This window comes from Dreissena polymorpha, chromosome 9, assembly GCF_020536995.1.
Source record: "Dreissena polymorpha isolate Duluth1 chromosome 9, UMN_Dpol_1.0, whole genome shotgun sequence".
NCBI classification, from domain to species: domain Eukaryota; kingdom Metazoa; phylum Mollusca; class Bivalvia; order Myida; family Dreissenidae; genus Dreissena; species Dreissena polymorpha.
Window position 1 is genome coordinate 14,963,175 of NC_068363.1, and position 16,386 is coordinate 14,979,560.

General features: G+C 35.0%; 1 protein-coding gene across 5 annotated transcripts in view; it reads right to left on the minus strand.

Annotated features, from left to right (window-relative positions):
* LOC127845314 (kinesin-like protein KIF28) overlaps positions 1–16,386 on the minus strand; it is a 73,464-nt gene that overhangs the window by 21,301 nt on the left and 35,777 nt on the right. For all 5 annotated transcript variants that reach the window (XM_052376146.1, XM_052376145.1, XM_052376147.1 and 2 more), the window contains exons 7-17: positions 15,573–15,826; positions 14,909–15,058; positions 9,324–9,421; positions 7,873–7,970; positions 7,418–7,568; positions 7,063–7,141; positions 6,404–6,510; positions 5,817–6,016; positions 4,544–4,689; positions 3,278–3,424; positions 272–428 (exon numbers count right to left, since the gene is read on the minus strand). In XM_052376146.1, the coding sequence (XP_052232106.1) occupies positions 272–428; positions 3,278–3,424; positions 4,544–4,689; positions 5,817–6,016; positions 6,404–6,510; positions 7,063–7,141; positions 7,418–7,568; positions 7,873–7,970; positions 9,324–9,421; positions 14,909–15,058; positions 15,573–15,826 (1,587 nt within the window). The remainder of the gene's footprint in view (positions 1–271; positions 429–3,277; positions 3,425–4,543; positions 4,690–5,816; positions 6,017–6,403; positions 6,511–7,062; positions 7,142–7,417; positions 7,569–7,872; positions 7,971–9,323; positions 9,422–14,908; positions 15,059–15,572; positions 15,827–16,386) is intronic.

Genomic DNA, 16,386 nt, shown 5'->3' on the forward strand with positions numbered 1-16,386 from the left:
AATATCCTTGACACCCACTAGTCAGAGGAGTCTTTAGATTAAGTTTAGTTAAATTTACTTGTTAAAACTCTCAAAATAAATAATCTTAGAACATAGCTTTTACCCATAAATTAATCAACATCATATTGTTGATATTATATATTTGTCACAATATTGCTAAAAACCTTTACAAAACGAAACTTATCACAAGATGTTAAGCTGGTCTTCCATCTTAAGACATAAACTTTTTATAAACTAATCACATTTTCTCCCGTAACAACATGACACTTACGAGGTGCTAGTTGTAGTGCCGTACGCGGCTTCTTGAGCGGCGGCAGATATGAGCACAACCTCAAACGATTTATGTTTGTTCAGTTCCTCTGAAATTGCGTTAACCTCAGACACCATAGGCAGAATTTCCAGCACCTGCTCTTGAGCAATCTGCTGATCTGATAACGATAAATAATGCTTTTGAAATACATCAATTTTACTTCAATGAAGCGAAAAATTAAATATTCACAGTTGAAGCAAAATGGGACTGGTTTTGGTACGCTGCTCTATGTTGAGGATGACCTATAAGCTTTATAACTGTAGAAGTCATTCCAAAGATCTGTTAAAAAGTTATGTCACCAACACACATGGAACCTGAGCTACCTTGCAAAAACAGAAGTTATGAACAATTCTTTGGTTTTCATTTGACTTTTATACATGTTATCATATTGTTATAGAATTGTGTACCAGTATAATGAAAGAACAAAAAGAAATGCAAACAATTTAAAACTAGAGCTTTGTCACAGACGTGACGAATACCCCCACATGCCACATTGACACAGAATATTTTGCATGTTGTCTTCACAAAAAACAGCAAACACCGCACTAAATGACCCCGTTACCTAGTTTTTGACCCAGAATGGCCCATGTTTGAACTTGACCTACACATCATCTAGATACAACTTCTGACCAAGTGTGGTGAAGATTGGATGAAAAATACTTGAATTAGAGAACAGACACCATGCTCAATGTTTAAAATGCACTAAGTGACCCCCTTGACCTAGTTTTTGACCTGCCATGACCCATGTTTGAACTTGGCCTAGACATCATTTAGATACAACTTCTGACCAAGTTTGGTGAAGTTTGGATGAAAACTACTTGAATTAGAGAGCGGACACCATGCTCAATGTTTCAAACGCACTTAGTGACCCCCTGACATAGTTTTTGACCCAGCATGATCAATATTCGAACTTGACCTAGACATCATCAAGATACAACATCTGACCAAGTTTGGTGAAGATCGGATGAAAACAAGAAACCTTCGGATACAGGTGATGCTCCCCAAAGGTTTTTTTTGTCACAATATTGCACTATATATTCAGATTAAAGGAAACGTCTTGAAGGCACAGTAGTTGGGGGGCAATACATTTTTTATAGAAAATTTCAAAGGGCCATTACTCTGTGAAAAATCATCCGACCAGAACCCGCTGATAATATGAACATCTCCTCTTGGTAGTGAAGCTTCCCATAAAGTTTCATTGAATTCCAGTTATTAGTTGCTGAGAAATAGCCCGGACAAAAATTGTGCACAGACGGACAGACAGACAGACGCACACACAGACAGACGAAGCGGCGACTATATGCTCAACCCAAAATAAATTTTGGGGAAGCATAACAACTTGAATTAGAGCGGACACTTTATACGGACTGCCCGACCGACAGACCAACCGTCCGACAGACAAGCTCACTTCTATATCCCCCCCTAAACTTCGTTTGTGGGGGTATAATAATTTCATAACATGTATACAAAAGCGATATGCCTGCTACTGGGCTACTGAATCAATTTGTATATTCCATGTTTAATGCTACATGTTGATGTGTGTACGTGTATATTCCATGTTTAATGCTACATGTTGATGTGTGTACGTGTATATTCCATGTTTAATGCTACATGTTGATGTGTGTACGTGTATATTCCATGTTTAATGCTACATGTTGATGTGTGTACGTGTATATTCCATGTTTAATGCTACATGTTGATGTGTGTACGTGTATATTCCATGTTTAATGCTACATGTTGATGTGTGTACGTGTATATTCCATGTTTAATGCTACATGTTGATGTGTGTACGTGTATATTCCATGTTTAATGCTACATGTTGATGTGTACTGTATATCCATGTTTATGCATTGTGTGTACGTGTATATTCCATGTTTAATGCTACATGTTGATGTGTGTACGTGTATATTCCATGTTTAATGCTACATGTTGATGTGTGTACGTGTATATTCCATGTTTAATGCTACATGTTGATGTGTGTACGTGTATATTCCATGTTTAATGCTACATGTTGATGTGTGTACGTGTATATTCCATGTTTAATGCTACATGTTGATGTGTGTACGTGTATATTCCATGTTTAATGCTACATGTTGATGTGTGTACGTGTATATTCCATGTTTAATGCTACATGTTGATGTGTGTACGTGTATATTCCATGTTTAATGCTACATGTTGATGTGTGTACTGTACGTGTATATTCCATGTTTAATGCTACATGTTGATGTGTGTACGTGTATATTCCATGTTTAATGCTACATGTTGATGTGTGTACGTGTATATTCCATGTTTAATGCTACATGTTGATGTGTGTACGTGTATATTCCATGTTTAATGCTACATGTTGATGTGTGTACGTGTATATTCCATGTTTAATGCTACATGTTGATGTGTGTACGTGTATATTCCATGTTTAATGCTACATGTTGATGTGTGTACTGTATTCCATGTTTAATGCTACATGTTGATGTGTGTACGTGTATATTCCATGTTTAATGCTACATGTTGATGTGTGTACGTGTATATTCCATGTTTAATGCTACATGTTGATGTGTGTACGTGTATATTCCATGTTTAATGCTACATGTTGATGTGTGTGCGTTTTGTGTGTTAGTCATTCTATACAATTAGAACATCATATTATTTACTTAAACATTCAACTCTCCTCCAAATGTTTATTCACTATCACTTTCACTTTCACTAACTATTGAATGTTCATTTACTTATTCAACTGGGCATGCTCGGATGATTGCACAAGGAACCACGCACACCGTAGATAGAAATTAGAGAGCTTTTGTTTTTCTTACTTTATCCATTGTCTTGGTATTTCAACAGACATACAAAGCACAACTTAGTTATAAGAACCGAATAAATACAGCAACATGTGGCATAAATCTGCAAAAAGCTATCTGAAATTTTATGCTAATTAGGTAACAAACATTTCTTCAACTATTATTAATGGGATACCTTTTGACATGCCAGCTCCCATGGCAGTGGCGAACCCTTTCACCTGAGCAATCTCCTTCTGTGCAAACTCCCACGTGATCTCTGCTGGAAGATCTTCAGTCACCTCAGTCTTCTTGGGGTTCATAAACACGTACAGGTGGTTGGAGCCTGCAAACGTTAACAGTAACAAATGAGTCTAGCTCTGTGAAAATGGGGTTTAATTTATGTAGGTAGAGTGTCATCATCGTCTGTCCATTCTGAACAAGCTAATCGGGGAAAACTCTTTCTGCTTAAACTGGATTTTTTTTAAAGGGTCTTCCTTTAAATGCAAAATACAATAAAAGCAGAAAGTGTCATCACTGATAAGCTTGAGCAGACTGCACAGGCTAACCTGGGACAGCACTTTAACCCTTTGCATGCTGGGAAATTTGTCGTCTGCTAAAATGTCGTCTGCTGAATTTCTAAAATAAGCAGTTTCTTCGATTTTTTTTCAAAGAATACTATCAGAATAGCAAACAGTTTGGATCCAGATGAGACGCCACGTTCTGTGGCGTCTCATCTGGATCCAAACTGTTTGCAAAGGCCTTCAAAATTCGGTTCCCGCACTGAAAGGGTTAAGCACATGCATTAAACCCCCTTTTCACAGAGCGACACACACATGCTTTCCCCAATGCAGTTACGCTGTACAATAGGGAGGACAATAAGCAGAAACTTAGATTGATTGATACACATGTATCATCTCATTATTTCAACAGGCCAAAGACTGTCAAGTCCAAATCGAGTTGACTGTTACATGAAGCATACACACAAATCATTTAAAATGCATCTACATCCTGAATAAAGTTTTCTGAAGTTAATTCAAATTCCTATCAAACTTACTGAAATGGAAAATCTAAGAGAAGCAATGCCGAAAGATCATCTTATAATTAAAACAGGCCAAAAGCCGTAAAGTCCAAATGAATTTGATTGTTATGTGAATCATGCACAAAATCATTCAAAATGCATATGCATCCTGAATAAAATTTGCTCAAATTGCTTCAACATTCTTTTGAAAATAACTGAAAATAAAAATACCCAGAATAACACTGCCAACTTGACTCTACTCTCCAATAATTATGGGATTGACATCAATCATAAATTTTATTAACTCAATTACAAAGAATTAATTCCATCAAAACTATTGACAGTAAGAATATCTTTTTACAAGATGCGCAATCCAATTTAAATCCCTAGCATTCTGCATGGCCTCACACACTGTCAATAATATGTCATCGTCAGTTCATTTACCAAACAGCAGCCTGTCCTTGTGCACAAGTTTCTTCTTGGTAGTCAAGGGCACGCCGTTGACCTTGGTCTTGGATCCACTTCCCGACACTGGCTCTATCTCTACTATGTTGTTCTTGCACATCAACACTGCATGCTCCTTCTGGATACTGTCATACAATGAAGCAAACATGCAAGACTGGTTTGCTTACATTATTAGTCTTGTAGGAACAGGTGTCCACAGTGCATGATTGGAAGGTTTCTTTTAACCCTTTCAGTGCGGGAACCGAATTTTGAAGGCCTTTGCAAACAGTTTGGATCCAGATGAGACGCCACAGAACATGGCGTCTCATCTGGATCCAAACTGTTTGCTATTCTGATAATATTCTTTGAAAAAAATGGAAGAAAATGCTAATTTTAGAAATTCAGCAGACGACATTTTAGCACACGACAAATTTCCCAGCATGCAAAGGGTTAAATATGCTGATGATATTCTACATTGTCTTGGGTAAAAAAAAACAACAGGGTCTCCAAGAACAATTGTGTGCCCACAGGATCTAAATCCACAATGGCCACCAAGATTGCCGACCAAAAACCCACTTTTTATATTTTGCTCAAGACAATTAAGAAATTTATCAGCATATCTAAAACAACTTTGTATCATTCACCATGGACCTCTGTTCCTACTTGACTATATGATATTTTAAGATGTGTACAATATATATCAAGCATAAGTACATGAATGTCATTATGGCATCTTATACTGCATTTTAAGCAACCAAGAGATCATGAGTTCAATCAACACCCTTTTAATATTCTTCCAATCCCCTTGAAGACACCATGTACTTGTTCTGCCCTGGGAATGAAATGGACAGGCCATCAATAAGCCGCAGGTTTCCAATTCACTTGAGTTAAAATAAATATGTGCAAATCAAAAGTACATACTGAAACTTTTTTGCCATTAATGCAATAAAATATGCTTAACTCTTGGATACTAATATGCTTGTTTTATTTGTGTCTGAATGTATCATTCAGAATTTGCTCACAATTTATAAAACATTCATTTATTGTCAATAATATTCGAAAAAATATTCCCAAATGAAAATACAAGCTAGATTCAAAATCTATATTATAATAATCGCTACAAGCAAGTTCATTTACATTAAGATATTTATGACATTTACAATATAGAACAATGACTATCTAAAGCCATGAAACTTAAGTTTTGTTGCTAGGAAAGAATACAAAAGCACAACTTTTAGGGTCAAATCTTACAAGAAATAGTTCACTACACTACCTTAGACCACTGAGGCAAATACTCTGCGCATGTTCTGCATCATTTCGGCCAATGGTTGTCTGCCCGTCCTTGACAAAGTGAACAATGACACCAGACAGCATGGGATCTTCATTAAGATTGATGAGGTGAATGTCCATCTTGCGGCGGTCCATTTTGGACCCCTCATCCAAAGCGTCTGTCTCTTGTTGGGCAGCCGCCAACTGTATGTTAGTCAAACACAATCAATTACAGAATACTACATGGAAATAAATATATTTCGTACATATTGATTCCTTTTTTACTCCTCCATGTTTAACATTGTAATTGAAATTTATTTGGAATCATGTGCGGTATAAAACATCATTATGGGTTAAGAAATTACATTAATTTCAGAGTTTGCGACCAAGTAAAAACACACACAAAATGTTCATCTCTTTAGCAAGATTGCTTTTGTAAAATTGTTGAAACCTAACAAATATTACATGAAGGACTTGTAGGCACCTATCTTACCATTAGTACATCACCCTTCCTAAATCTGTTTGGTAAGGCAAGAATTGGGCTTATACAATTAAATGTAACAACACATACAAAGCAGTCCATTACATTACCTTCTGGTCCCAAGTCTGTGTGTTTTCTGATTCCTCTAACAACTGTTGATTGGCCAGCAACTGGGCTCTAATCTCTTCTTCCATCTGGCGACGCATGCGATCTATATCTGCATGTGGGCAATGGAATATATTGTAGAATCCCCTAATTTTAGCATAAGTATAATTTCCAGCTTTGTGTGATATATGACCACCACAAATATTTACAGATTTAACAATTAAATAGTAACTTTGCACAGTACACTGTCATCCACAAGTACATGTTCAATGATGTGGTACTTCCATATGTAAAATTATTCAATTTAAAGTCTTACAACTTAAAATATTAATTCCATTTTGTGTCTAATTGCGTAAATTTGAAATATTTGAAATGTTTATCTGAATAATTACTGTTCAAATAATGAAAATGAAGACATTTTTTGACAATAAAATTTCAAGTTCTGGTCATGTTCACCTGTGGTTCTGCAAGAAAAATGCATGAAAACATGCTAACCAATGCAATGTGACATTGCTTGCAAGGAAAGTGAGGGAGTTTTCATGTCAATATAAAAACGTACCGCACAGAACATTTTAATCTTCACTTTGTTGAGTGTTTTCTAGCTTTAATATTAGTTAAGTTTGCAAGAATTCACTTCTGTTTCTGCCTATAAATCATTACCTACCTTCTGGTGACATGCCGGCCTCCTGCTTGAAAGTCATGCCACCCCCTTCCATGGCCCTACGGAGACGATCATTCTCCTCCTGCAGGGGACATGTACACATTAGAGATTAACTTTTGATATAAAACTAAATACCGAACATTTGTTAAATGAAATATGGAGAATATAGTTTAAATCTGGATGAATATCAGAGTTTTAGCAAACTTAGACAATATTTTACAATTGTCAGATGAGCAAATAATCTTATATTAATCCACATATTTTGGTCCTTATTTGAAATGAGATGAAATACATGAACATCTGTTAAAAGTATGTCTAATTATAAATGTTAGATATTTTATAACAACTTCTTTAAAACCTTCAGTTCTCTGATCAATTTGTCAAGAGGATTTTCATTGATGACCGCCTTATTCTGAATTTTCTTTGCTCGATCTGCATAACGCAAGGTACTCAGTGTCTCGTCATAATTTATATCGGCTGGCGACAAAGCGGCAATCATAATGGTTTTACTGTAACAGAATACTGCAATATCTCAAAATCCCACCATTATTTATATGGTAATTAAGTCAACGTATCTGATTTTTAAAAATTCTACTGCAACTCAAATAAAATTTGTTCCCTGTTTTCTTTTTCTCATTGATTAATATAATTTTAGAAATTATAAAAATAATTATACAATTTGAAATCAAACATTTGAAATAATGAAAGCCAAGATTATCTCAAAAACACAAAATTCGCAGGACAAAATCAATTCAAAGAGCCTCAATAACAAATTTAAGACAAAATCATTCTCAATGAAACTCCTGTGCTTACCTGTTCCCACCAAGAGCGTTCTGTAGTAGTTTAGTAAGGATGGAGTCTCGATAGGGCACCATGACTTTCTTCTTGCCCATGGACAGGTCAGCTAGAGCCTACCAGAGAATAAACCATGTGAGGAATGTGGTGAAATCTAGACTCTGTCACAAACCATACTAATATCTATCAGCTAGAGCCTACCAGAGAATAAACCATGTGAGGAATGTGGTGAAATCTAGACTCTGTCACAAACCATACTAATATCTATCAGCTAGTGCCTACCAGAGAATAAACCATGTGAGGAATGTGGTGAAACCTAGACTACCAGAGAATAAACCATGTGAGGAATGTGGTGAAATCTAGACTACCAGAGAATAAACCATGTGAGGAATGTGGTGAAATCTAGACTACCAGAGAATAAACCATGTGAGGAATGTAATGAAATCTAGACTACCAGAGAATAAACGATGTGAGGAATGTGGTGAAATCTAGACTACCAGAGAATAAACCATGTGAGGAATGCGGTGAAATCTAGACTACCAGAGAATAAACCATGTGAGGGATGTGGTGAAATCTAGACTCTGTCACAAACCATACTAATATCTATGCACAGCTATGAACAGGGGGCAAATAATGAATGTGTGGATCATTTGGGGATGAAACAAGTGCATTAAACATCATATTACACAACATGGTGATCTACATTAAGTTTCAATATAAGTGCTTGAGAAATGTCAATGAAGTTCATACCAAAAACATTAACATTTTATGTGGACAGACCATAACTTCCCTGTCAGAAAAAAACACCAAAAGAACCAACTGGCATTTTGACTCAAATATGACGCCTCTCAAATTGTGTACCGGTATGCAGGGTTATAAAAAAGCAATGTATAGGTATGTATAAAGGGTTTCCCTTATCAGCCTGTGCAGTCTGGTTTTAGGGCTGATCTGGTACAACACTATTACCAGTTATTACAGTATGTCTATAAGGGTTTAGGAGCATTTTTCATTGGCCTTTTTGTAAAGCAAATTGTTACAACCTTTTGCATTTTCACATAAAAACAGCACCCTGGTCCATCAATCCACACAAGAAAGATGTTATTCCCATATTATAAAAGGGCTTGGAATGAAATCAATCACTCGCATTCATTTCAATAGTTCTTTTAATCCATTGGTTAAAACATAATGTCAATTTATTTTCATAAACATTTATCATCTTATTATATTTTTCTTCATTTTATTGTGAAACAAAAATCAAAATGTATGCCTAAGATTTTCAATTTTCTTGACAATGTGTAAGATCATGTAGAGCAACAAAATTGCAAAGACATTTATGCGGGACACAACAGTGTTGGTATTGGGTAGGTTCTATTTTTTTCTATTAAACACAAAAAGCAAAGTGTTGTCTCCCAATGTTAAGACCACACAAGAGCTGTCTGAAGACCACACACAAGAGATCTGTTACTTACTGAGATGACATTTCCCAGGGCTGAGAGGGACTTGTTGATGTTAGCCCCTTCTTTCAATCTGTCCCCAGTAGCTCCTGTGCTGTCAGCTCTCTCCGACCCTTAAAAATTGAGATTTCTTTTTTATTTCAAAGAAGGTTGAGGTTGATGAATGATTATTCTAATTTACTTATTTGATTGTAATCTGTGACTGAGTCTTGTCTTTTCTTCAATGCTTTGAAAGTATGATAAATATGCTACATATAGGATCTGGCACGAGTTGTCATATCATACCATATTTTATTAAATGAGTTCAGGAATTTTGTTAGTAAGCGAGCCTTTGGCGAGCTTACTAACAAATTTCCTGGGCGAGTTTAATAAAATATGGTATAATATGACAACGAGTGTCAGATCTTTTTTATCACATGTTTTCAAATGAGCAAATTAAATAAATATTTACGCAAACATAATGATAAATCCTGAATGTTGTTTACATTTCGTGACGTCATTAGATGTTGCAACTTCATTTCAGCAAAATAACAAAATGCGATTGGTCAATAAACAAAAACTAAGCCAATGAAAACGATTAAAAATATTGTATTACACATGTGTAATATAAAAAAATATGTAATGGTTGTATAACATGGGAAACATGATATGGCATGTGATAAATATATATCTCCCACAGACAACACCTGGTATGTGAACATATTTAATTATATAACAGTTTAGTTCAATGCTCTGCTCATTATTTATAATGATAAAGCTATTTTCAAAGTCATTTAACTTGCAATTGATAATAAGCTACAAGGTACTTGAATAGAAAAAATAAAAATTTTGCATTAACAAAGAATTGCAAGCTAACTTTTGCATTCTGAATGTTAAGAAAAAGCTCTCAAAAAAATATTGTGCAAAATTTATGTCTCATAAGTCATTCAATGTGTATTCATGCACATGAATAAACATAACAATTAAAGCCATTTTGTACCTAATAAATACTAGCCAGGCTTTCATGAACTTGAATGAACTTATTCATTAAAGATAATTTAGCCTTTGTTGGCAAGGGTATTAATGATTTATAGCCTGAACATGCCATTAATCTGGATTATCATTTGAAGACCTGTTCTTTACTGTGACTTTCTCAAATGTACTTCCTGTTTTCACACATTAACACTGTTCATCAATCGTACAAAAATTAGCAACTTTAAAATGTATTTTGTAGCAACTAAATGAATCACTGTCTATTGTCAAATCCATTTGTCAATCAAAGCGCTGAAGGCACTGAAGATGTTCGCTATTGCATAATTTAACACGCAATTCATTTTTCAAAATCAATTGCAAGTTTGAAATTAACACACGCCATTCAACTTAATAAAGTGTGTGTCATAGCGCACGGGTCGAGTTTTGTGTGCACTTTTTATAATCCTTATTATTTCATAGAAATAACTAAGACAAAATAAAAACAACATGCTTTTTGGAAGTTCTGAAAGCATAGAAAGTATGATGAAAATGGTAATGAGAACTTAATATAAAGAAAATTTGCAGTCATCATCATTTTAAAGGAATATTTTTTCTAATATCAAATGACTATCTCACCAAGAATATAAATTCATAATGAAAGTTCCGTGTACAAAACTTTTGATTTTTGACACCATATACAAATTCAAAATATACAATAATCTTTGTATCTTTTATATGGAGGAATAAAAGTATATAAACATTGCTGTTTATGCTTTACTTGTTACCCGAGCAGTTCACACGGTGTCAACAACGCTGACATAAACATAGGTATAGAGCACTAATGCGCTTTTAGGCGTAGCTGTTTTACTCAGTTTTCATCTTAGTGACTTTTACATAACGCCAACAGACACGCATGAATATTTTCGAATATTTAATAAGCTGATTCGAGATTCAACCTCTGAATTTTTGCTACATCACTGCGTATGTGCTCAATTCAAAGGATGTAGCACTGTTCAGTGTAAGGAATTCCGGACTACTCTCTGTATGCTCAAACCACACACATTGTTGCCCTGTTACAATTACGCGTTACAATCCATCTCGCAGAATTTCACTTTCGCCTCCAAGATGAGAAAACAATCATTATCCAAATAGTATAGTGTCACGATAAGAGAAAATCGTTTAATTATCATACCACAATGTTTGCCGTACTTGGTCAGCACGTCTGGAAATCATTCTTTAATGTGTGGATAGGCTGCCATTATTAACAAGTTTGCTATTTTGAATTCAATTTTGTATCAAAAAGCATTGTTCTTAAATGTGGCATTTTCAATTCGCAATGAGATTTGTAATGACCCTCGTCATGCGAAAATGGGTCTTATTCCATATGCGCCCATCATATAAAAAGCCCACTCAGCTATCTCTCCTTCTGGTAAGGAGAAACATAACATATTGAGTGATTTTAAAGCAAACAGCATCGCCTATGGCCTGGCTGCGCAAAAGCACATGCTGGGTTTAACAAACGCTTGCCGAAACGCATAAGACCCATTTTCGCATGACGGCGCTATTGACGTGTGATTTAAATGTGTCGAAAGAAAACTGCGTTTAAATCAAATATAAACATACGATATATTTCGATAGTGAAGAAAGATACTCATAACAAGGCATATGAGGACACATATGAAGTGCTCTCCCGTAGTATATTTTTTATCTACTCACACTAATGTGTGGTTTGACAATGCTTACACACATTTCATGCGGTGAATATGCAGCTTACAAGTGAAATACACAACACAATAGTTTAACTTTTGTTTAATTGTATTCATTTATTTAGAAAAGTAAATTGATAACTTTATTTCAAAGTCAGCGTATACGCCGACTACATTTTTAAAAGATATTTATTGTTATAAATATATTTAATATAATATATTTAGTTGTTTTCGATTTTAGCAATTATAAAGCATTTTCAAGGTTGCCTATAGTATGCCTGTAGTAATTCGTGAACTCATATCCAACTGTCTATGTATTGAGAACTGTGAATATAAACAAGCTAAACCTTCACTATTGCGTTACTAGCTGCCGTAAATACAAAAGATCGCCGCTATCTGTTGAGAACCAAAAAACGATTTCCAGAAATACCCGCTGTAGTAGCATGAACGAGGTTACGAAACAGGTCATTCGTATTATTATTATAAATTGTTTGTTACATTCGGGTTTAGCGATTATGAAACATTTTTTTGTTTTTGTCTATCGTATCGCTGAAGTTATTGTTGAACTTATGTTCAACATTTTATAAATTGAGAATATAAATAAGCGTAAACTTTTTACCGAATCTATTCATAGCCTCAATTAACGATCTGTACTACGTCATTGAGTTGTATGTGAGAGCGTAACCTATTGCGTTGTTATCGCCCGTGGAATTTCCTTTGTTTATCGACAGGCGCATCTATTAATAGCCTCATATCATGAATGCCAAAACACCCGCGAAAAAGAACCACGTGACGAAATAGGACACTAAACGCAAATACCATGCGACAACGACTTTTATTATGTAAGAACGCTCCGCAATTCCTTAAGCCGGGGCCTTGTGATTGCTATTACGTAAAGAATTGACCTCTAACTGAAGTAAGCAAAGGAAACGCAGCACCTAATTGACCCATTCCTTCTATGTGCGAAGGCAGATTGAATTTTACTAATGTATGGTTTGCCTATTATAACACACATTATAATGCGGTGAATATGCGACTAACAAGTAAAAAACACTTAAATTAAACTTTTGTTTTGAATTAAGTTATTTAGAAACCAAAATTACAAAACTTATTTCAAAACAGCAAGACTACATTTTTTTAAGAATATTCTTGTTATATTTAAATGTTTTTTATTCAGTTTCAGCGATAATGAAACATTTTTTTATGTTGTCTATCGTATCCCTGTAAATATTGTTGAACTCGTGGTCAACGTATTATTAATTGAGACCTGTGAATATAAACAAGCGTAACCTTATACAAGTGCGTTATTCTCACCCGGACTCCCCTTTATTTATCGCCAGCCTCAGATTTATGAATGAGATGAGCGAAAATACTACGTCTCGCAGACGCAGCAGAAAGTGGACTATTTTAATCATTCATAAACAATCTTCTCCGTGACACGTACAATATGATCATTGTTTTTTTATTCTTTTCTATAAAACACCATTCGAAACTATTGCATTTAACACGATATTAATATAATGTTTCCATTTGTGAATAAACATAATTGCAGAACTCAAACCTCTTGCATAAATTATACAACTCTTTCTTGCGCGGATACGCGTAGTAAAGCGGGCATTGGGCTCCTCGTACCTAGGCCGTACCGACCTGAATTTTACACTAAGCACTTTAGACGGTCGCTAAAGCGACCATCTAAAAACTGAAATTGTTCTTCGAAACTATCACAATTGTACTTCAGAGACCAAAGTCTGATTAATACATAAGGCATTTGGCAGTATTGCTTTACTGGAGTCCCCGAGTGAATCACCAGAACCAAATACAGTTTGTGCATTGATTTGCTTCGATATCACCTTTTATATGGTTTTTGCACATAAACCTAAAAAATGCTACCCATTTTTATACCAAGTTTTAAGATAATATCTTATGCACTTAACGATTTATTGCGGTATTAAGTTTAATTCTATTTTTTGTGAAAAAAATGCCAGAAACATGACCTCTGAAAAAATAAGGGTCATGCACAATTTTGTCAACTCTTTTACAATGTATACCAAGTTTTGTGACAGTATCTTTTTGTGGACGGACAGACAAGCAGAGGGATACCCAGTGGAAGAGATTGACAGACAGACAGGCAACCCTGTAGCTCATAGTGTACACCAAGTTTCATCATAATATCTTATCATACTTTTCGAGTCATTACAATCGTAAGTTTTGTTCTACTTTCAAGTGTCTGAGTTATCTGACCTTTGATCTCTGGTAGAAAAAAAATGCCATGCACAGTCCCTACATTGCCCTTTATAAGAATACCAATTTTAATTAACCTTTACCACTTAGATACATATTTTGACGCATTTGTAGTCCCACAGAAGGTTAAATTAATAAAAGACCTTTTTACAATATTTAAGTTCTAAAGGCTTCATTTCCAACCCTTAGATACTGATGAGCAGCAAACATCATAAAACCTTAATAGACTGTGAGTTACTCGCAGCTTTTCTAGTTTTATGCTTTTTGCACATCATAGCCATTTTCACTTTGCCTCTGAGTGGGAAAGGGTTAAGTATCTTCAGTGCTTTTTGAGACATTGCAGGACTGATGGACAAACAGACATGACTGTCGGAGGGTAAACCTTCAGTCCCCTTCATAAAAAGTGTACATGGAGTAACAGAAAAAGAAATCTTCCATGTTCCTAAAAAAAAGACAAAAGTTGTAAATAAAGAGCAGCATTGTAAAGTTCAGTCCTCATCTTACTTGCCAAAATATTTACCTTACCATGCTTGAAATAAAATAATGTGTCATCATCGTTGTATAACAGCCAATAAATAAGTCTTTGTCATTTGGATGCATGGATTCAGACATTTGTGGTTAAACAAAGCTTTGTTTACTGACCAATTAACAACACAAAATCCCACAAGGCTTATCTAGGGACATATCAAGTCATTTGCATACCAGCCAAGTCCACCAAGTTCATCGTTGAACTCTTCTTGGTTTCGCCGTTGTTTGTCTTGATAATCTGGTCGAAAACTATGGTGACTACTGTGTGAGCTCTACTGCTGGTGGCGTTCATGTTTGTTGATGCCACTGTTCGAGACTGGGTGCCTGAAAACATGGCATAGCTGATTATTTATCTTTTTTTCATCACAGCACCTCATGGTGTTAATGATTGGTACAAATGAAAAAATATATTGTTTTATTTAAAAATATCAGGACACTTAAATAAATCTTTGAACAAACGCAGACATGCATAAAATAAAGTGTAATCCATTTAGGCAAGTAAATGGACTAGCAAATAGTACTATTTGCTATAGTACTAGCAAATCAAGTCCGGAAAATATCTTCATTAAAGCATTCATTTACATGTTGATCACATGGCCATAGTTGCATGCTCAGTCCTGTTTTCTTATCTTCACATGTACATTGCAGACTATACAGATAAGGCTTCAACCTCAATGAGTTCAGCCAACTCTATTTATATTCAAGCAATTTATGACACACAATTTGAAAATTCAAGAATTTTAAAACTCACAAATACGTTTGTTTTCCGAAATCTCAAAATTTCAAACAAACAAAATAAATTGTTTTCAAAGTAAGTTACACTTATTTGTAAAATTACCTTGCTCCATTCTTTTTTCAATCTCTGAGTAGCTTCCCACAGGAACCTTTTTCAGACCCTCCACATAAAACATGCCCAGTTTGGGGTTTTGTCGAACATTAAGGCCGCCCTTAGGGTTGTCCTTTGAAAGCAGATCACGCACTTGTTCATTGTAGATTTCCAGCATGGAAAACAGGACCTCGTAACGTTTATTTGGGTCATTGTTTGTTGACATGGTTTTAAACAACTCATCGCAAGTGATTGGAATAATACCCCTGAAACAATAATAAATCAATATTATGAACCATGACTTCTGCTTTATATTCAATGACTCTGAAAGTAAATTAACATGTTAGACTAAGAAATAACGTTTCCCTTTACTTCGGAACAAAGAATTATGTCAAAATGAATTTAGTTATTCACAATCATATCAATTTGTCATACTTTACAATCATAATTTAGTCTGGAAACTATGTACAGTCCAGAGTATGCACCATACATTGTTCAAGGCAAAAATGTCTTTATTTCCATCAAATAAAGATCCTCAGAACATTTGTTCCCTTTTACTGACATAATGAAGTTACTGGAAGAACACAGACGGAAAAGTTTTTCGTTGTCAATTTTTGTCATTTTTTTGTTGTTGTCATTTTTAACAGCATGTTAGTTATAGAACAGCAATAAGTTAGCCCTTTATCATTTTGATACGTATTTTGACAAATTTGTAGTCCCTTAAAAAGTTTTTAATTAAAGACCTGTCTTACTAAATTCAAGTTTTAAAGGCTTCATTTCCAACCCTTTAGATACTGATGAGCAGCAAACAGCTTAAAACCGGAAT